Raw genomic sequence first — 21725 nt, forward strand, 5'->3', positions numbered from 1 at the left:
TTTTATCCTACATTGAAAAAACATAACTTTTTTCTTGTGAACATAGAGTATATATACTAAAGGGCTTCAGATTCTACATTGAAAAAATAAAATATTTTTCTAGTATTTATATAGTGAACTTTGAAAAAGGTTAATAACTAACTAAAAAATATTAAAAAAGAGGGGTCTCAGGTTAGAAAAAAAATACATTTGAAAAAAAATTAGGTCTTAATTGGGTTTTGCCGGGTCGCCCGGCTCACGGGTCAATCTGATGAATCAATCGGGTTTTTGTTCATCCCAATCTTTTGCCTCACCTAGATTGGTGTAGCTACCAGGTCGACTGAGTTCTGGATCGATCTACTAGACCGGTTTGGGTTTAATAACTATGAGATGCATTGACTTTGAGAAACCGAAGACAAAAAAAAAAAAAGAGATTAAAGAAAAGGAGGAGGAGGAGGAGGAGGAGGAGGAGGAGGAGGAGGGGGGGGGGGGGGGGGGGGAGGTTGCAACTTGAATGAGAAAAGAGGGAAGAAGGTTGGGGAAAGATTACCAGAAAGGAGACAGTATGGTTTAGGGTGGCTGACAGGGGGTGAGAAGGAATTAGGGTTTTTTTTTAAAAAGGACCTTTCATATTGTTAACCTATCTAATTTAAAAACCAGGGGCTCAAGTTGAGCTGGTTTAGTTTGAATAATTTCAAAGTTCTTGAACCAAAATATTTTTTTTTTGTTATTTAAACTTTTTTTATCACCCCTGTAGGATAGAATTGAGGGAGAGATAGGTTTAAGCATGCCAACTAGCATTATGCATAATGTCATACACGTGTAATCATTTATTGTATATTGGTTAAATATATAATTTATTAGGATTAATTATTTTTGGTTTGATTTGGTTTTTATCAAAAAAAATAATTAAACTGGATTTTTTTTAAATCGAAACCGGTTCAAACCGATCGGTTTTGGTTCGGTTCGATTATTTTAGAACAAAAACCGGTTCAAACCGACCGGTTCCGGTTTGACACGGTTTTTTCAGTTTGGCTTGGTTTTTTTCCGGTTTGGCTCGGTTTTTTTTTCCGGTTTGGGTTTGGTTTGGTTTTTTCAGTTTCAGACTTATAAAACCAAAACTGAATCTAACAGATCGGTTTTTTAAAAATTCTAATCAGTTTAATCAGTTTTTTTTACGGTTCGGTTTTTTCGGTTATTTTTTTCCCGGTTGAATTGGTTTTTCGGTTTTTTTACTCGCCCCTACTATGCATTATCAAATTTCTAGTAGAAGAACTCAATGGAAATGAACGAATACTTTGAAGGTATTTGAAAATATAGTAATGTTTACTTTTAAAAATATTTTTTATTTAAAAATATATCAAAATAATATATTTTTTTATATATTTTTTTAAAATTATTTTTGATATAAGCAACATCAAAATAATCAAAAAATATAAAAAATAATTTTTAATCAAAAATATTTTTTTTTTCAAATTTTGTTTGATTCCTATTTGAAATGCAATACCAATAGAGGCTTCGATGGAAAGATTTTAAAACATGCACTTAAAATAGAAACAATAATAATAATAATAAAAAGACAGGTACTTATTTTGTAATAGAGGTAAATATAATTCCTAGTTTTGTTTCAATCATTTCTTGGTTTGCTTTCAGTATGTTTGAATTTAAAGCAAGTCCTTGACAAATCTAATTATTTATATATTTTTGTAACATGCTGATTTGATAGTAAATTATTATTCAATCATGAATTTTTAGTGAAGTTAATTCTTTTGATTAAAAAAACTAATATTAAATTTCAAGATGAGTAAAAAAACCGAAAAAACCGAACCATGAAAAAAAACCGATTAAAATTTTGAAAAAACTGACCGGTTCGGTTCGGTTTCGGTTTTATAAGCCTGAAACCGAAAAAACCGAACTCAAACCGAGTAAAACAGAAAAAACCGAGCCAAACCGAACAGAACCAAAACCGGTTGGTTTGAACAGGTTTCGGTTTGGTTTTTCATAAAAAATTAATTTAATTATTTTTAATAAAAACCAAACCGAACTGAAAATGATCACCCCAATTCAATCCAATTAAATCACCAATTGAATCTCTATAATTTTCATATTTGTTTGCCACTTAATTATTAGGTTGCTTTTTCACAATCTTAAAACGTTATTCATTTCAAATCAAAATTTATAATCTCACTTACTCCAAACAAAATGGATTTAAAAGGATAATTCATGTATTTTTTTTTTTAAATTAACTATCATCAACTTTTATAAAGGAAGTAACTTTTGATTATTAAAACCAAAAGTACACAAAATAAAAAGTAAAATAAAATACAGAGATTAAATTATAATCTATTCCTACTTGAAATATGGATTAACCTATCTAAAACTAAAAGACTAAAAATCCATGAAAAAGAAACGAATTTAATTATAATTTGTATTTTATTAGAATCAAATAATTAATTTCTCAAGTAAATAATCTCTTAATTGGTCTTGACCATCATGAATTATTAGTTTTTTCTTTCAAAAATATTTTTTTTCACAACCAAATTTCCTCATCTTACCCATGTGAGATAGAAGTCTAGTTTTCTTAATTTTATTTTTAGAAATATTAAATTAAAAAATTTAAGAAAAAAAAAACTAAATTATAAACAAATTTAGTTTTAAAGGAATTAAACACATAGTTTTTGCGTTAATCAATCATCGTCCTCCAACGAACAGAACCATAACTCCACTCATGTTTCACGACTGATGTCTCCCTCCTTGTCCCAACAATAGAAAAATTCCACACAAAACGCCAACCAAAGTATAAACATTTTATGCAAGAAACACACCTCGGTATTATGCTCAGCAGTCATACCAAACACTATTAAATTGGAGCTTGAATTTCACTGTTTTAACACTGAATCCATGCGCCTGTGATAGCAGCAGCTAGAGCAAACACAAGCATCCATGGCTTCTTTTCATCTTCTTTGCAATACTTTTCATTTCCAACCATCTTGCAATCTATCAAGTAAAAGCAATATCTCTTCGTTTAAGCCCCGTGGGCCTTTTTCTTTTTGTCAACAACTTCAATTTCCAAAGACCCCAGTTGTTAAAGCCACAGGAAAGAAAGTAGAGGTGTGTGCTTTAGGCTTAAAATTCTTTGTTGTTTGTGTTTTGGGTTCAAAGTTTTGAACTTTTTTTGGGTTTTTTGAGGTTGTTTTATTTGTTTTTGTTTTCATTTTACCATAGTTGTTGTTTATGCTTTGAGTTCAAGTTTTGAACTTTTTGGGTTTTTATTTTTGATTTTCTTGGTTGGTGGGGGCAATTTAGCTAGTGTATGATCCTGATGGAAGGATAAACAACTTGGCTGATGAGGTGGATAAACAGGCTCCTCTCTCAAGGCTCACTCTTTTCTCACCTTGCAAGGTTTGTCTTTTTAGTATTCTCATGCTTTGCTTGTGCTTGACTTTTATGATAATTGGGTTTGTTTTGTTTTCTTAATTTATTTATGTGCATTGTGGCATTGCTATTTGGTGTAGGTTAATGTTTTCTTGAGAATAACCAGTAAGAGAGAAGATGGGTATCATGATTTGGCTTCTCTATTTCATGTAAGTTTGTCCAAATTTAAGCAGTGTTTGCCTTTAGCCTTCTTTTTAGAGCTATGGACACCAGTGTATACAAGTTAATCGTAAAAAGGATCCATATTGATTTGGCGTTTTTTTAATGCTAACTTTAGTTTTAGTTTGATATATCATTTGAATCTTCAAAAATTCATAATTTGGCCCCTTTTGCTCCTTCAGGTGATTAGTCTAGGAGATGTGATTAAATTCTCTCTGTCGCCATCAAAAAGTATTGATCGATTATCAACCAATGTGTCTGGTGTGCCCCTTACTGAAGATAATTTGGTAAGGCATAAATAATAGTGTTTTTGATGTTTTATTGATTTCTGATATGCTTGTGAACTTATTTTCTCATGATTTTCTTCATACAGATCATTAAAGCCCTTAATCTTTACAGGAAAAAGACCGGCACAGAGAACTTCTTTTGGGTAAGAAGTGCTATTGGTTAGTGTTGAAGATCTGTTTCTTGATAAAACTTAGTAATTGAATAGTAATAGTAAATTTTCTTATTTTGAATTTTGTTGGAAGATTCATTTAGACAAAAAAGTGCCCACTGGGGCAGGGCTTGGTGGTGGGAGCAGCAATGCTGCAACTGCCCTGTGGGCCGCAAATCAATTTAGTGGTTGTCTTGCTACTGAGAAGGAACTCCAAGAATGGTCAAGTGAGATTGGTTCAGATATCCCCTTCTTTTTTTCTCATGGAGCAGCCTACTGTACTGGTCGTGGTGAGGTATGTATGAATTTTGCTTTGTCAAGTAAGTCAAAGACAGCATTCCTTATTCCGCTTCATGTTTCTATCATGCTCTCAATTCCAGACATAGGGCAATAATTCAATTATGGACGTGATTGAGATTTCCCTCACTCCTTTGAGAGAGCTAAATTCCTCTTTTTATATATTGCTTTTGCTATGATTCATGAGTATGGTTGCAAACTCTCCCCTCCCTGGAGGACTGAGGGCTGGTTTGGTCTAGTCTGGAAGACCAGGGGAGGCATTTATGCTGTTTAGGTGGCATTTTCTGATTGGTATCCTTTTGTTGTGATGTTATATCATGCATAGGTGTTATGGCAATAACATCTTTGAAGTTATGGCCCTAGTTAGGTACCAACTACCAACAAAACTAGTTTTAGGCTTCTGAGCGTCTCATGGAAGATTTTCTCCTACACAAGGCAGAATGATGGGGAAAAAATTCATGTGGCCAACCTCACCTATTGTGAAGTTAAAGCTTAGTTGAGGTGAGTATCATGCATACAGGATTACACAAATGTTTGGATTAGTAATAAAGATCTTGCCTAGAGGAAATTATTTCAAAGTCGGTTTGCCATTGGGGGAACTTGCTAGCCTTTTCCTGACAAAACAATATGAATCGCTTAAAATAATTTCTCTTAGTTACAGTTAGAAGGATGTGCACATGCAGTTATATATGCATACTCCTAATGTGCTTGCACATCTAGAAATGCAATTCTTCTGTGTAGTTTCTGATCTTGCTGAAGTTTTGCTCTTGTTGTCCAGATTGTTCAAGATATTCCTTCACTAGTACCTTTGGATAAGCCAATGGTTCTCATAAAGCCCCCACAGGCATGTTCAACTGCAGAAGTTTACAAGGTATTTCAGTTTTGATATTATGGATTAGAACACTGTCTGCACGTCTTTAACATCAGCTCATTTACATGACAAGAGAAGTCTCTTGATTTTTCAGCGCTTTCAATTGGACAAAACCAGTCAAGCTGATCCTTTAACATTGCTAGAGAAGATCTCAAGGAATGGAATATCTCAAGATGTTTGTATCAATGATTTAGGTATGAATCTACAGAGATACACGAGTTTGCTTTCTTTTCCTCCTTTTCAAAATACCTTTTTTTCCTTCTGTTCTTTCTACGGTTTCCTGCTTTCAGATTATTTAATCCTGCATGAAAACCTTTGGTTGTTTTTGATTTCTGGATAACCAATTTGGTTTTTGTTCTTCGCCTAATAAATTATTTATGAAGTAACTGGAAAACACAAGTTTTGTTGTAGAATATATGAAACACACTATCACAGCTGCACGTTGCTGTCCCATGCGTCATGCATCAAAAAGATCTTTCTGGTAGATCCCAATTTATTGGATATGACACAAGCTGGTTCTAATTGGCATAGTATCATAATCTATTGATGAAAGTATTGGAAAATCAGTTGGGATTGGTGAATTATGAATGGCAGCAGGGTGGGTTGGGGATGGATGTCTCCTCCCTGATGAGGTATTGCTGCAAGAAAATCTTCCCCTATTCCTGCCCTGCCTCACAAGTCAGGGAAAAGATTTCACTTCCATCACTTCTGTGCCTATGAGATAGAACTCCATACCTATCTCCCCACCCAACACAAACACACTAGAAAGACAGACAAACATCTCCTTAAGCCGATTCTCAAATTAAAACTGAAGCATATATTCATTAAAGCTTGAAATCCCACTCCATACTGTAAAAAACCTCCAATTTTCTCAATCAAATGCTTTCAAGGTCAAAGCAATAACACTCTCTCCAGTTCAATATGGAGAAGAAGCACTGGGGCCTAATCTGGATCACTGCCTCTCTCTTTGTGCTGCCACCATCACCACCACTCTTTGCCTGTCCTATGTGCAAAGTCTTGACCAGCAGCTCTTGAGATTAAATATTGCTTGCTGATGGTAAGCACACGTGGCACTTTTCCTAACATACTGACAATGCTCCCCAAGGTAAAAGTGTGACGCAGATTGAAACATGCTATTTATGAATGGGATAAGAATAAGGTAAATTGCAGAACAAAAGACAAATAATGGTTGATGCTTTCACGCATGCACAATTGGGTTGGGTTGGGTGGCCCTAAATCTACCCCTAACGCATGCTTGTCTCAGGTTCTCACAGCAATAACAAAACCCATCCTTTCACCCATTTAACCACTCTTTTTTGGGACATATAGAGTGGTGTTGCAGGTTAGAGACTTCCTTGTCATTCGTAGTCACAACTCCCTCTAGGCTCATGGCAGTTCTTGGATAGCTAGGCTGCCTTCCTGGTCCAATCATACATTTTGTTTTCTGCTTGCTTTATGGTGAAAGAATATTCATTTTTTTATATATTCTTGGATGAGTTCTTTTGTAGAGCCCCCTGCTTTTGAAGTTCTCGCCTCTCTCAAAAGATTGAAACAGCGTATAGCTGCAGCTGGCCGTGGACAATATGATGCTGTTTTTATGTCTGGGAGGTATGATGCTGGATTGCTATTGGAATCTTCATATTGAATCCACGCTTATCATAAGTCAGCAAAATGGTTATATTTGATAGTATAACATTTCCAATGAATCTTAATGAGATTTGGACTACTGCAGTTGAGTGCATGAGATACTGTATTCCATGGTTTTGATAAGTGACAGAGTCTTTAACTTGTCATTATAAGTTTCTTAGCTCATAATTGTGTGTGTAAACACCCCATGTTCATAACAATAGTAAGCATTCAAATCCTTTCTACAAATTGAATAATTTTCGGCAAGGTCTGTTATCCTTATGGTCCTTAAAGGCACACTTACTATAGAGCAGATATAAAATCAAGTCAAAACTATTTATCCACTAGGCATCTCTCATATCTAATGCAGCCCAACTGGAGTATGCTAGAATGCCTTTTCTCCTTGAGTGAGAGAGAGAGAGAGAGAGAGAGAGGGCGGTTGAAATTGCTATTTTAAAAGAATATTGTTGTTAAAAAGAGAGAAGAAAATGCCGAATTTCTGTTTGGAGCATGGGTGACCTTTTGTAACCTTGTTTATATCTTCTTGGTGCCTTTTTCTCTTTCTTTTAACTTCTCTAGTTACTGCCACTATCCATTAAGAATTCATCTATAATTTCGAAAAATACCATCCTCTCTTGACTCCTGACCCTTAAACCTTAATCTTCCACAAACTACTCAAATTCCATGATATAATTGCCTTAAATTTTCATTTATGCAGCCCATTTAGCAACACTAAAGCCTTTGAAGCTCATTTCTGAACATGCTTATCATCAAATGCATAGACCCTTTCTAACCAATATTGAAGTTAGGATGGAATGAGGTCTTTTTGGTTGCAGAAGTGTCTTGTAAGTTGAAACTGTCGAATTCATTTCTCCTGCACCAGTAAGGTGGTGCAAATCCTTGATATTTTTTATTTCTTCATGTATTTTGAATTTTAAGTTATATGTATATTTTGTCAAAGTCTTATTTTGTTGTGTTTGCTGGGTTCTCTCTATGTGTATTTGCATTCAAAGTTTTACAAAATGAGCTTATTTACCGCATGCATCTCGTAATAAGTGAGCTGTTGTAGTTGATAACATGATATACGGTGCAAGGAGAGTTGGAATAAAGCAAACAGTTTGCATGAAGTATGTAAATGATCAGCTGTAGCTTTTAAATTTTGTTTGCATAGTTATATATTTTAATCCTGACGTGCCAAAGAAGAGTTGAAGCCATGTTTTTAATTTTAGAACATTGATGATAGCTGCTAAAATTTACATAAAAGTTGATCCATTTTGCCATAATCTTATTTTTATTTTCCCATATACTTCATGCAGTGGAAGCACAATAGTTGGGATTGGCTCACCAGATCCTCCACAATTCATATATGATGAGGACGAGTACCAGGATGTTTTCGTGTCAGGTAAAGCTCTAGTAGTTCTACCCTGTAGCTTACTATTTCACCTGTGACTGCCTGCCTAACTAGAGTTCCCAAGGACTTGAAAGAGCAAATCCCCAATACTTTTGAAGTTGGTGATGCATGACGTGACTGTTTGTTTTTGTATTTTAAAAATGTTTTTTAATTTTTTTTTTGATTTAAATTAATATTTTTGATGTTTTAAGATTATTTTGATGTGTTGATGTCAAAAATGATTTTTAAAGACTTAAAAAAATATTATTTTGAATATTTTCGAGTGAAAAACATTTTGAAATGCAACCGTTACTGTACTCCAAAAAAAAAAAACTGTAACTGGGATTAAGGTTTATATAATCAGAGGCAAGCCAAAAAAAGATCGATTTTTTTCTTTTTTTAAAAAAAAAAAGCTTCTGTGGGCGACTTTTATGATGAAAGAAGAAACCTCCTCTTTTCTTTCTCATAATTTGTGAATTCAACTCTGATTGCAGAGGCCAATTTCGTTAATCGTGAAGCAAATCAATGGTATCAACAACCTGGTTCAAGTTCAACAATTTGTGACTCTCCACCTGAATTTACCCGCTCTATCGAGTGAATTATTATTATTCTCTTGCTGTATAAAAACAATGGAAAGTTGGGAGTAGAGAAATCTTTGGACAGTTGAAGCTGGGATGGGATGGGAGGGAGGGTGCCATCAGGATAAATGAATATTCTTCAATGAGCGTTATGCTCTAGTGAGTGGAAACCGTTTGTCATCGCCTCGCCAATTATGATAACAAGTTAAATGTAAGGGAAGGGGGGGGGGGAAAGAGATCAAAAGCAAAGGACCTTTGAGAAACTAGAATGATATTCACCAACAATCAACACAGGGAACCAGCACCAACATCAAATTCAAACACATTTTGAGGTTTTCTTTTTTCCTTTTCTTTTTCATTTTATTCATTGAAATCATTTCCACCACCCTACAGCGAAGGAGATGAAACAAACTGTCTTGACAAGCCAAAGAGATCGTTCCCTTCAAATGGCGAAGTCCATTCAAGGGAACCGGGGGTGGATGTTTCTGAATTAGCCACACCACCATCCTGCAATCCTGGAACGGGTATGCCATTGCCACCGGGAGCTGATCTCATTGCCAGCCTGGCACCAAAGCCAGAAGCGCTGCTAGAATCATACATTTGTGCGCTGCTAGAATCATACGTTTGTGCGCTGCTCTTTAAATTTGTTGGCCCTAACCATAATCCACCAGGCCTCGGGGAAGATAAACCTCGGTCCAAACTCCAGTCTATGCTGGTGTAGTCTAACTGCGCCATTGACCCAGAGGTGCTCCAATCAACCGGAGAGGATGCCCCTGATGAACCCGTGGAACCCAATCCAGAGAAAAGTCCAAGGGAAGAAGCAGCAGCGAGTGATGGTGATGCACTAGCTCTACTCCACAACCCATTTACTTTGCTGGTTCCAGGAGAATCCCCTGGACCATTGCTGGGAACAAAATGCTGTGGTTGTTGATAATGAAATTGGTGGAACATCTGATTGTTTGGGCTGGGGCTTCTTGTGCTAGGAATGGGAGGCATCAAGCCATTTGGCTTCATGATGTCAACTCTATTGGTGGGATACCAACCGGCAGCTGTCCCGGGAGGAGATGAGCTTATGCTTGTAATTGGAACCTGCTTTGAATTTATCGATTGAGGCCGCTGCATCATTATCACTGGTTCTCTAACTGTTCCAGGCTGAAGGCTCTTATATTCACTTCCAGCAGCAACATAACGGGTTTCTGTCTTGGCAGGTGGAGGTGGCGCTTGCAAAGGAGATGCCAAAGAATAAGAAACAGAAGGATTTGATCCCGCACTTAGCCATCTTTTGTCAGTTGGAGTCGGAGTTGGCTGAGGTTTTGGCCAATCCAACTTCGGTTGTATTCTCTTCAAAGGCTGCTCATTTTTACCCCCAGATTCCAAAGATCCTCCCACTGGAACACCTGCTTTTGTATAGTTAAAATCTTTATCTCTTCTTTGCTGTATCAAAGAAGTTGGGTTGAGCTTTGGTTGTGGTCTCACCATATTCTGGCTACCTGCTACAGAAAGCTTATCACTGCTTGAGGTCAGAGGATCACCAGTTTCCTCAGGTTTTGGTGGAGCAGGTGGTGGATCTAGCTTCAGTTGTCTTAAACTTTCTGTGGCCTTCTCGAGATCACCCTCAGAGGCAACCACAGCTCTTTCAACTTCCTGCTTTGTGCACTTATATCTGATTTCCATTTCTGCAATCCGAGCAAGCTCTTCTGATATATCAATTTTCAAAGTACCCCCACCAAGGTTTTGATCCCTGTGCTTATCTGCATGTTCACCCACTTCAAACAGCCATGTCACAGATTCTTCTAACTTTCCTTCATTCAATATAAGAGCCATTGTTGCCCGTTCATGCAAAAATCCCATTGAAACAAGCTGTTGAGCTAGAGCTTCCAGCTTTCTCGACATGAGATAGCCGGTGCACCGCTCACGCAATTCTTGTGCTCGCCTCTCCTTTTGACGCTGATGCTTTTTCTCATTCTTCTGGCGGATTTTTTCCCGCTTGTCATTGTCAGCACCTGGTATTGTTTCTTGCCGGACTGGATGATTAGAATTCTTCTCTTTTTGATCTTCTGACTCCCCAGACCAGCTACCATTATTTGAAACAGAATCATAATCAACTCCAGCTCCTAACAAGCCACCAGGATGATCATCTGTCTCATCTATGTTTCGGAAACGACCATTACTGTGTAGAGGTAAAGCAGAGGATGTTGACACTGTTTCAATGGTATGAAATGTTCCAGACAGTGGATTGTATGCGCTAGCTGAGATACCACTCCCTGCATTAGCAGTTCCCGAAGGCTTTGATGAAGCCTTCTGGGGTTCCTTGCCAGCCTTTTTGTCCTTTGACTTAGATTTTGATGCTGGAGACATCTCAAAAGGCAAATATGTTCCTGTGATGTCTACAATAATGATCGAGACATTTAGAATGTTGTGAAAAAAGACAAATAACTTGGTCATGCGAGATCAACATTATATCAGACACTATAATAACCAGCGATCATCCACTCAATATCTTCACACAAGTTTATTTGGAAGCATTAAAGGAAGTTGTTATTTTGTGATATAATATACAGATAGCCACGCATATGCTATTTATTCAAGGACAGAACCTCAAAAACTGCTGCATGAAAAGATGCAGAATGAAAATACAAGGGTTAAACACAGGCATAACCACCTACTGACCATCTCATTTAACTAATGTTTTAATGATGCCTGTGGCAGAACTTTAAAGTGAGAAAAGAAACTACCAATATGCATCGAAAAAATAAAGTTCAAACAACCGCTCATTACAAATCCTGATACCCTGCAGCTAAAAGAATACCATAAGTACTATCAGACCAGTCAACTCATTAAATGCACTTTCTGGCATGTCCATGTTGAACATGCTTCTTGGAGAACCAAACCAAAAAATAGAACTAATCATATAATTAAACAATATTTTATTTTGCAAAAATACAATCACTCACTTAACAACCATCCATATTAAATTGCCAGAAAAATTTGTTCCAAATCATAATACAGGATAATGCAGAGACCATATACATCAGAGACGTGGAGTTTGAGAGTTAAATTTGATTTCATGATAACACATAAATGTCATCTTCAGAAAACTCCAGGAAATTACCAAAAAAAAACTGTTGTAATAAAGTTAAGCATCACTACAAAATCACAAGTTTCCCCATGATAGATTACTCTCCAATTTGACAAAGCATCATAAAGTTTTTCACATTTCACAGTATTCATAAACCTAAAACTGTTGAAACTGATTTGTTTAGCAAAGCTTCGAAGTTCTTAAATGCGTACTCCAAAAATCATAAGGAAGCCATTCTTAACCAGGGAATCTCAACACTGCCACATCCTTGCCTACCCACTTCGTCACCTTTGTTACAAGCAAAACCACTCTTGAAGCATTTGAACAGCCAAGTTATCAACTATTTTGTGCCTTTAGCTCGTGTTCCAATTCTTCAGATCTATTGTGTCCCCATTGGCTAAAGCAAGGTTTTAAAATTTTTACAAAGACACCAACAGTTGCGAGTCACTTGAAAGGCCCAAATATCATCCAATGATGTAATTTCCATTGTGAAGAGTTAACAAAAGAGCTAGAGTTTTCCTTAGCACAAACGAGGAAGTGAAAAAACTCCACAAATAAGGCCTCTTCTTCCAGAGCATAAATATTCTGAACCGTTAGGATCCAAATAGTTCAAAAATAAGAGAAATCTGCAGGCACTTTAGCAGTTAAAGAAATGAAGCAAAATTTAATGGAGTTTACAAAAGTAACAACACTATTGCAATCTTCACAACATTGCTTTCAACAGTTACTGGTCTTGCTGAATCTCAATGAAGATATCCAAATGTTCAAACATAATTGTTTCATTTCTGTTTCTCCATCACCAAAATGAGTCTTCGAGCATTGAAGTATTGGTGAATTTGAGATCCCATCACTCTTTAAGAACTTGATTTCTTAGAGCAATCCCCACAGAATTATCGAGAAGAGTAGCCACAAGGAACCACATGAACTCAAGTGCTCAACCTAATTGTCCACTAACACCCTGACTTCTCCCAAAATAAAGAACATTTTTTTAAAACCCAAACTATCACTATCAAACTATGTAACATGTTTAACAAAGCACAACACAAATGCATGAGCATACCACTATAAGCTATATATTTGATTGGAATTAATTTTTCATATATTTCCAACAGAATCTTTCTCCACTAGAGCAATTTTCCCTAATAACATGCCACCGATCAAAGTCAGTGCTTTTCAGCTACCAAATAACAACGCTAGCAGCAACAAAACAGCAAACACAAGAAAAGCAACCTAACACCATATAAAATGACCTGCCAAATTGAAATTAATCAAAACTTGGAAGTAAACAAGATAAAATCAACGAATTCACACCCCAAACAAGTCTCAATTCTTAAAACTTAATGAGAAAAACCCTAATTTCAACTTCATCTTAAGCAGACCAAGCCCTAAATACACTAAAAAACGATTCCTTCGAAACTAAAGGGAAAAAAAGAAAAAAACTGCCGCAAAAAAACAAAGTATCATTTTCCTTCTCCTTTGACGGTTAATTCCACCGCACCGACATTTCCAATCCTTTAACATTACTCCATTGATTACGATCATATATGCCAAAATTATCGTCAATTGATTAAAATAGTCCAATTGATAGATCCATCAAAAAAAATTCTTAATCATCGAGATTCTCAATCTTAAGCAGAGCGATAAAATCGAATTCAAATCCATAATTCGATAGAGATTCTGTCAATTAATCAAAATCAAGATTGAATGGTAAGACTTAGAAAGGGGGGGAGGAGGGAGGGCAGACCTGCGGAGAGAGCGAGACGGCAGTGTGATCGATCGGACGGTGGAGATTGAATAGGGAAGGAGAAAGGGATTGGTAGAGGTTGAAACCGAATGGTCCGAATAGAATTAGGGTTTTTGGAGAGAGAGGGGGGCGAGAAAAGAGGGATTTTGATTTTTGTTTTTATTGGTTTCTTTGTTTTTTGTAAAAATAAAATCTAAAAAGATGAGACCTTATATATTTTTAATCCAAGAGGGATGTGGATGGATGGATGAGAGCCATGTGGCCCTTGCGTTCAATTGTCTTCTTCTTTCCTTTTTAGGCTAAGTTATACAGAGGCCATTTACGGTAATGATTAATACGGTGCAAGTGGTTGATTTTTTAATTGTTATTTTATTTAAAAATATATTAAATTAATATTTTTTATTTTTTAAATTTTATTGTTAATATTAATACAATATAAAATCATAGAAAAATGAAGAAAAAAATTAAATATTTTCAAAAGCATTTTTTAAATGAAAAACAAACAAATTATAAATAATAACTATAATAAACTCAAATTCATTGAGCTCAAAATCTATGGTTTTTTAGCAACGCGCCTAGCCCATGCCCCCCTCCCCAAAACAAGATTAGGCAACTCGCTTGAGCTCAACACTCTACTCCCTCTATAATTTTTCAAAACCTCCATACGGTCTTTTAATATTTTATACTAATATAATATGTATTATTTTGAGTGGAATACAATTCAAAATATCATATGAAAAAAATGATTCTTCAGCCTTTCTCTTTACAAAAGGACAAGACTCATGAGTTATAAATATTTTATAAATCTTTCAAGTTCCAAGCTCATAATTTCTTCATTTTCAACATTTTTAACATAAAATTTTTCAGAGCTCATCTTTTTTAAATATTATTGTACTTTATCTTTCTAAAAATATACTTAATTAAGTATTTAAGAGTCCTAAAATCTACAAAATGAATCTTTTATAGGCACCGATTACCTTGACCTATTAGACACTAGGCAACCACCTTGGTTAAAAAGAAAGTATTAAATTGTTAGAATCAAGAGATTAACTGATTATCAAACTTTGCAACTAAATTACATTGATTTTTTAAGACCCCATCACACCCCTAAAATATTTGTTCTTTAGGATATAATATATGAATTATTAGGTGTTTGAATTGAGACATCTCTACGTATTTGAAATGATATGTAAAACAATTCTTTTGATCTTATGAATTATAAAATTAACAATCATTTCCAAACTCAAATCAATCATAACAAATTGAGTTTTAGTTTCTAAATTTGAAAATTTCAAACCTTCATAGAACTATTTGAATTTGGATATGGTTAGGTCTAAGATTAGTGTGAATAAACTTATAAAAACGATACCTTTTATTTTATGATAGTCTCACTAACAATTATAGCTGAAAACGTAGTATAAAGAGTTCTAATTCAAATTCTTCATAGTTCATTCATTAAAATTTAAATTTATTTGACAACATGACCTTCTCAAAATTTTCATGTTATTATTTATGTGTTTGTTTCAAACTATATAATGACTTAACAAGCTTAAAGATTTTTTTTCTTGTCCATTAACAAAAAAAAAAAACCTTTTGGATTGTTCCATGTAAATCTCTTCATTGAGATCACCATTTAAGAAAGTCATTTTTGCATCAATTTAAGGTATTTCAAGTTTGTTAATAGTTGTAATGACTATTAATATTATAATAGAATTTATTCTTGATATAGGTGAACATGTGTCAAAATAATCCATGTCTTCTTGTTGTTTCAAACATTTAACAACAATTTTTGCTTCATATTTGTGAATAGTTCCATCAACTTTCATCTTTTATTTAAACATCCACATATATCCATATGGAATATGCATGATTTTTCATAATGAATTTAATATCATTATTGGCCATCTTCTTTCAATACGAAGCTTCATGATAGAAAATTGCTTTAGAGTACATTCGAGATTCATTTTCTAACATGTTAGAAAATCAAAATCAAATATTTTAGTTATTTTTTCTCTTTTACTTATTTTAGGCTCAACTTTATCATTTTTTTTTATTAATGATGAATACTTGAGCTAGCTTCAATAATTCTCCATGAATGATTTTCTTATGCTTCCTTGAATGTTAAAGATGTAGCATTTTTTAATTTCATTATAGTACTAGGATGAATGCTCTTAATATTTGACTTGTGTACAAGAAATTGATATGTGTTGCTATTATAAGCATATCTGATAAAAACACAATTCATAATTTCAGGTTTTATATTGATCTTTTCAAGATTAAGTACTATCGCTTTTGCAAAATACTCCCACACTTTAAGATGTTTATAAAAATATTTTTTTATATTTTTATAATTTATATGGTGTATTTTCTAATTTTTTATGAGATACTTTTTTAAGTATATAATTAACAGTAAACCCAAACTACCATGTATAAAATCATTTGTAACTCTTCAATTTTTTGCTATATAAACTAAAAGATAATCTTGTGTTTTTTCTATGCGGGAAAGAGGATTTTGGGTTTTATAAAAACATATTAACCATGAGTTTTTTTAGATCAATTTTTTATTTATCCTTAATTTATTTTAATCATCTTAATGTTTCATGTTAAAGAATTTTTATTAGAAAATAATTCTCAATAAAATTTTAGCACTAAAAGTAAGTGAAATCCATTTTTAATTTAACATAAAATATACATATTAACCATGGTTTAAAACAAATTCTTTAATAGTAATTATCTTTCAATTTATGCGCGTGTTTACTAATATGATGCTTACTAGTATTGAATCTTGTTAAGTAAGTAAGTGTTTTGCTTTTGTTCCTATAAAGGACCAATTTTTTATAGTTAATTACATGCAAATATGGATCACATATTAAGGTTGGTGTATCCAAATAAATGAACCTAAAAAATCCTATAAAAAAAAACCTAAGAAACATGGGCCCATACAAGTAGCTCGAGCTCATGCTCCTTGCATGGGCATGTGGACACCTAGTGCATAGGCAAGATTCTTGAGCCCATTTAGAGGTGAAAGTGGGTCTAGGCTCGCTGTTTGAACCCAAATACGTTAGGCTCGGGCGTTAGGCGTCCGCCCATGTAAGGTGTACGCCCAGTGCCCTCGTGGGCTCGAGCTGTCACATCTGAGTCCAAAGTGTTTAGGTTTAAGTAGTGTGTCCAGACCTACTTTCACCTTTAATGAGCTTGGAAACCTTACCCAAACCCAATACTTGCCATATAATTTATTCTGGACTCCATGTGGGTTCCTCAAAATTTTATATTGATTAAATATGTATTATTTTAAGTAGAATATAACTCAAAATATCACAAGGATGAAATTACACTTCAGCCTCTCCTTTTCGTAAAATGACAAAATTCATGAGCTATAAATACACCATAAATACTTTAAGTTAAATGTCACAATCTTTTCATTCTTAATATTTAGAGTTTATCTTTTTAAAATATCATTATACTTTCTTTCTCTACAAAGTTAGAGAGTCTCCACGTCTATCAAAAGAAACCTTTTACAAATATCAATTACAAGTCACCTAACTTATCAAGCATAACTTGTTATTACCATAGTTACTGGTTACTTGTCTTATCAGACATTGTCTGTTGCCACTTACCAATTCTTAGGCTTTTCATATCAATTCATCGAATACTTTAATCATAAAGAATTGATTATATTGCTTGAATTAAAAAATCAATCAATTATTAGAAATATTATCCAGTAATTTGTAAATTATGAATTCAACAATTGATACTTAAAAAAGAAAACATTATTAATGAATCTTTTTTTTGGAATCAGACAGATTCAATTTGTCAAGACATCCTTGTTTTATGACCGAATCATTAAACAAGATTTAGAAAGGGGAAATTGAAATTACAAGGACATAAAGCAAAAGAGTAATAACAACAATAATAAAAGTAAAATATATGCAACTCATCCCTATAAAAATCCATAATGTTCCATCTATGCAATGGATTTAAAATTTTCCAACATTATCCTTATAGTATTACAAAAGTTTCAATTTTATGTCTAATAAATTTTTTATTGATTTTATGGCTAAGTTCATCTCCTATTGTACTATTTGAGCATTTATAATAAATTAATTTCTTACAACCTCTCATACAATTTTGAACTTTGGATAACAATGTGAGAGCATTCTCCATACTAATTAATTATATTAAATCCTCAAGAATATTTAATTTTTAAGAATCAAATAACCTAAAAATTTAGTAAAAAGCCCGCTTCTTAAATTTTATTTCCTGAAAAAAATATAATATGCACACAAAGAATCTGAAACAAGAGAAAAATAAGGAAAAAAACATATAAAAATGTACTACCAGGCATCACATAGGAACTTGTGGAAAACTACGGGGGCAACATTAAAAAATTGCAAACTATAAGGATATAGGTGAACATTAGAATATACGGAGGGGTGAAGTTGACCAAAATAAAACAAAGAAAACCAAAGAGGAAGCAGGGTTGCAACGTGGCAGGTTAGGGTTTTTTCTGAGGACCTAAAAATCAGCGGTTGGCAGTCAAAGCCCATAAATGTAATTAAATTAAAGAAATCACCCTAAACTTTCAAAAAATATAAATAAATTCCCCTAAACTTCTCTTCCTTATTCCCGGCTAAACTCTGTCCGTCTCCGTCTCCGTTTCTGTCCATCGTCTCCCTTTGTTTTTGTTTTTCTAATAATAATCTTTTTTCCTTAACAACGTTGTCTGTTCCTCATTTGTCCTCAAGAGAAAGAGAGAGGTTCTGGTAGCATGAGGAAGAAACTCGACACTCGTTTCCCTGCCGTAAGCTATTCCTTTCTCTCTCTGTTTTTTTTCTCTCATGTTTTTTGAACAAAAAATCGCGGGTTGTCTTTTTTCCTTTCCCTATTGGTTCTATCGATTTTTAGCAATATTTTTTCATGGTAATGATTCTGCTACTGGGATTAGTTTTTCGTTAATACTAACATGGGATTAGTGAATTATTGGTATTTAAGGCACTGTGTAATCCGTATTGAGTCTCAGAATCTGTTTTTGTCCTTGATATTGCATGCCCATTTTCTTTATTTATGCACTGTTGCTTGCTACTGAATTTGGTGGCCCATCTGGGGCAGTTTGTTGGATTGGTTATGTTTTTATGTATTAACGTAGCAGAAATGGCAAAACATAAGCGGACCAACTCTTGTTTCTCGTACCAATTTGATTATGTTTAAAGAATTGCTGGTGTGTAGAGCACGTTGTAATGCGTATTGACTCTCTATAGCTTGCCCTTTACCTCTGTTTTACATGTCCTTTGCGTGCTGCTGAATTTGTTTGGTGGCTAATTTGTTTCATTACTTTCTTGTTTCCATCTGGGGCACTTTGCTGGATTGGTTTTGTTTTCGTGACGTTTTCGGGCTCTATTTTATTTATTTACTATTGAGATTTTTTTTTCACGTGCTACCCTGTTTTCTAGGGTTTCTAAATCGTGAGACAGATAGAAAATTTGTTCCATGCACGTAATGTATGATAGAAGCATGGTAGTTTCATTCTGTGAAACAAAAAATTGTTTCTTACAAGCGCGCATGTAAGCAAACACAGACACAAAAATTAACGAGTTTTTAGTCTTACACTGCTATTCGACGACATTCGATTTGTTCTGTACTGAACGGTTGACATGAAGTTATCTTCTGCTTCCCTCGTTTCTCACCTTTCCATGGTTGTTCGATCCCAAAAGAGCAGAGAACTGTTCTCAGCTATGAATTTTGAATAGGAATTGGTAGTTTTGTTCCAAGAGCAAATCCCCTTCTCTCCCCCCCCCCCTTAAGACCCTGCTTCCAATGCCATCAGTTCTCGTTTCTAGAAAACCTGTTCCAAAGGCTCCGGCCTCTGAACATTGTAAGAAGAGGTATTACCACTTTTAAAGCACTTGTACCATGTAGAGGACTCTTAACTTTTGGTTTGCATCCATTTTCAACTCGAGGGTAATCTAGTGGTTCAACCTTTTAATGGGCCTATTAAAAGATATCACTTGCATTCTTGCATATTCTTTTTTTCTAGGTTATGTTTATTTTTCTACCATCTGATTAGTTACTCTATCTTGGTATTATATGACAGGCTCGGATTAAGAAGATTATGCAAACCGATGAGGATGTCGGAAAGATTGCCATGGCTGTGCCCCTTCTTGTTTGTAAGTGAATAAATATGGAGTCATGCTTATGAAACTTGCTCTTCATAAAGTCATGCTTATGCCGATGCCATGAATGGCCCCCTTCTAGTTTCTCTCACATCACATTTCTTACTTGCTCTTCATAAAGTCATGCTTATGCCGATGCCATGAATGGTCTCCCTCCCCGCGCTTTCTATTTTCATGGGCTATATTTATTTTCTTCAACTTGTTTTTCTTTATGTCAGTTCTGTTTCATTCATATTACTAATTATATTTGTAATGAAATGTGCAGCTAAAGCTTTGGAACTCTTTTTGCAAGATCTATGTGACCGAACTTACGAGATAACTCTGAAAAAGGGAGCCAAGACCTTGAATTCATTGCATTTGTAAGTGAGATCTTTCTCTTGTCTTTGGGTACAAATCTTACCTGCGGGTGCCAAGCTGGCGACCGTAGTTTATTTTGAGAGAGAGAGAGAGAGAGAGAGAGAGAGGAGAGAATGAAGTTTGTGTTTTCTTCGCCTTCCAACTTCAGGGAATGAAGGTGGTCTGACTTTTTCTATGAAATTTACAGGAAACAGTGTGTACAGACATTCAATGTATTTGATTTTCTGAGGGAAATTGTGAGCAAGGTTCCAGATTTAGGTGGTCCTGATGCTGCCTTTGATGAACATGGCATTGCCAAAAGAAGGTTTGGAATGTCCAGTCTTGTATCTTATTAGTAGTTTTGGACATTTAGAGTGTTTGGTGACTAATGGCATTCTTAATGCTTCAACTTCAGGAAAGTTGCTGATGATGAAGACAATGACAGTGACGAGGAGTGCAATCGAAGCAGAACAGTAAGTTTTTGTGCCTTTCGCCTTGATTATCTTCCATATATCATTGGATGTCATGTTATCTTGTAGATTGTGTAGAAATTATCTATGATCAATGTCTACTACAAAAATGCTCTTTAGTTTGAATGGTGTTATTTTTCCTGTAACAAGTTAATTGTATCACCAGTTGCGGATTGTTTTTATGTTTTCGAACAACATGACCTAGAACTCAACCGACAATTCCTTTGACAGCATGAGACTACCCAGACAAGTAGCAGTGGTAGAGGGAGAGGTAGGGGCAGAGGGAGAGGCCGTGGCCGTGGGACGAGAGCCACGGAGAGGGAGAGAGCTGCACAGGATGGGAAGTTGGAAGATGAACCAGACATTGTTCATCATAATGACAAGCACAGTCCAAACCTTGGAAGGCTAGACAAGGATTATGAGCCTGAAGATTTGAAGGATAATATTCCAGCTGGAAGAAATTTACAAACACCAGTCCATGACTTTGACCTGAATTTGGACTTGGATGAGAATGGAGAAACAAAACCAGTGCTAGCTTCTGTCCCTGCTAATTCCTCAACAAAACCTGACACTGTTGTCCCTGCAAGCTCCTCAACAAAGCCAATTCCTGAATTGAAGCACGAGGAAGTACCTGGATGGTCTCTTGCAGATATTGAAAGGATGGATATCGATCCCATTCAACTTGCGAACTTAAATACAAGAATAGACGAGGAAGATTATGATGAAGAAGAAGACTGAAGTTACTAGCAAGTGTTTGTGTTCTGCTGTATATGCTTTTTCACATCCTATTAAGCAATGGTAGACAACAGCTAGAATTTAGATTACACAGTAGCTTCCCTAGGCATACATAGAGATCAGTTTGTTTAACCATTCCCATCTTTGAGATGGAGCTCATTAGTCATTACTTCTAAACGTTTCTGCACTTTGGTCCATATATAGTTTATGGGATATTTATGTGGCCTTTTCCAGGCCTTGGTCCATGACAACCACAGTGGTCCTCGTGCCTAGGAATTGATTTGAATTCCCAACTCTTTTGTGGATATTGATTTGAATTTTAAATGTAATTCAATAAATAAAAAGTAATAAAGAACAAATACGAGGGAGGCCATAACTCAGATTTGCTAAGGAGATTATTTTTTAAAAATGTCTCCTCTT

The 21725-nt window shown here is 34.9% G+C and overlaps 3 protein-coding genes across 6 annotated transcripts; 2 read left to right on the forward strand and 1 right to left on the reverse strand.

Moving 5' to 3' along the window:
• Positions 1–2658: 2658 nt before the first annotated feature.
• On the forward strand, positions 2659–9113 carry LOC133679151 (4-diphosphocytidyl-2-C-methyl-D-erythritol kinase, chloroplastic/chromoplastic-like). Its single transcript, XM_062101658.1, has 11 exons — positions 2659–3090; positions 3286–3381; positions 3495–3563; positions 3756–3860; positions 3947–4003; positions 4104–4304; positions 5085–5177; positions 5272–5371; positions 6686–6785; positions 8120–8205; positions 8688–9113. The coding sequence occupies exons 1-11, from the start codon at positions 2923–2925 to the stop codon at positions 8789–8791; spliced, it is 1179 nt and encodes a 392-aa protein (XP_061957642.1). The 5' UTR covers positions 2659–2922; the 3' UTR covers positions 8792–9113.
• Positions 9026–13786, reverse strand: LOC133679150 (uncharacterized). 3 transcript variants are annotated; one of them, XM_062101656.1, is made up of 2 exons: positions 13595–13786; positions 9026–11158 (listed from the first exon to the last, which is right to left on the reverse strand). In XM_062101656.1, exon 2 carries the CDS (start codon positions 11127–11129, stop codon positions 9159–9161), a length of 1971 nt encoding a protein of 656 aa, XP_061957640.1. In that variant the 5' UTR covers positions 11130–11158; positions 13595–13786; the 3' UTR covers positions 9026–9158. The 3 variants fall into 3 exon arrangements, with proteins under 3 accessions (XP_061957640.1, XP_061957639.1, XP_061957638.1); XM_062101655.1 differs by having other exon boundaries at positions 9026–12808; XM_062101654.1 differs by having other exon boundaries at positions 9026–13100.
• Positions 13787–18207: 4421 nt separating this feature from the next.
• On the forward strand, positions 18208–21664 carry LOC133679110 (uncharacterized). Of its 2 annotated transcripts, none has more exons than XM_062101621.1 (6): positions 18208–18395; positions 19686–19758; positions 20030–20123; positions 20309–20425; positions 20516–20573; positions 20802–21664. In XM_062101621.1, the coding sequence occupies exons 1-6, from the start codon at positions 18363–18365 to the stop codon at positions 21306–21308; spliced, it is 882 nt and encodes a 293-aa protein (XP_061957605.1). In that variant the 5' UTR covers positions 18208–18362; the 3' UTR covers positions 21309–21664. The 2 variants fall into 2 exon arrangements, with proteins under 2 accessions (XP_061957605.1, XP_061957606.1); XM_062101622.1 differs by lacking the exon at positions 18208–18395 and adding an exon at positions 18403–19476.
• The last annotated feature ends 61 nt before the right edge of the window (positions 21665–21725 follow it).

Source organism: Populus nigra, chromosome 19, assembly GCF_951802175.1.
Source record: "Populus nigra chromosome 19, ddPopNigr1.1, whole genome shotgun sequence".
In the NCBI taxonomy this organism is placed as follows: domain Eukaryota; kingdom Viridiplantae; phylum Streptophyta; class Magnoliopsida; order Malpighiales; family Salicaceae; genus Populus; species Populus nigra.

Coding starts and splice junctions, on each gene's coding strand:
- LOC133679150 (XM_062101655.1), bottom strand. CDS start 11,216: ATGACCAAGTTATTTGTCTTTTTTCACAACATTCTAAATGTCTCGATC.
- LOC133679151 (XM_062101658.1), top strand. CDS start 2,923: ATGGCTTCTTTTCATCTTCTTTGCAATACTTTTCATTTCCAACCATCT. Junction 4,004..4,103: donor GCACAGAGAACTTCTTTTGG/GTAAGAAGTGCT, acceptor TTTTGTTGGAAG/ATTCATTTAGACAAAAAAGT. Junction 6,786..8,119: donor GCTGTTTTTATGTCTGGGAG/GTATGATGCTGG, acceptor TACTTCATGCAG/TGGAAGCACAATAGTTGGGA.
- LOC133679110 (XM_062101621.1), top strand. CDS start 18,363: ATGAGGAAGAAACTCGACACTCGTTTCCCTGCC. Junction 18,396..19,685: donor TCGACACTCGTTTCCCTGCC/GTAAGCTATTCC, acceptor ATTATATGACAG/GCTCGGATTAAGAAGATTAT. Junction 20,426..20,515: donor CATGGCATTGCCAAAAGAAG/GTTTGGAATGTC, acceptor CTTCAACTTCAG/GAAAGTTGCTGATGATGAAG.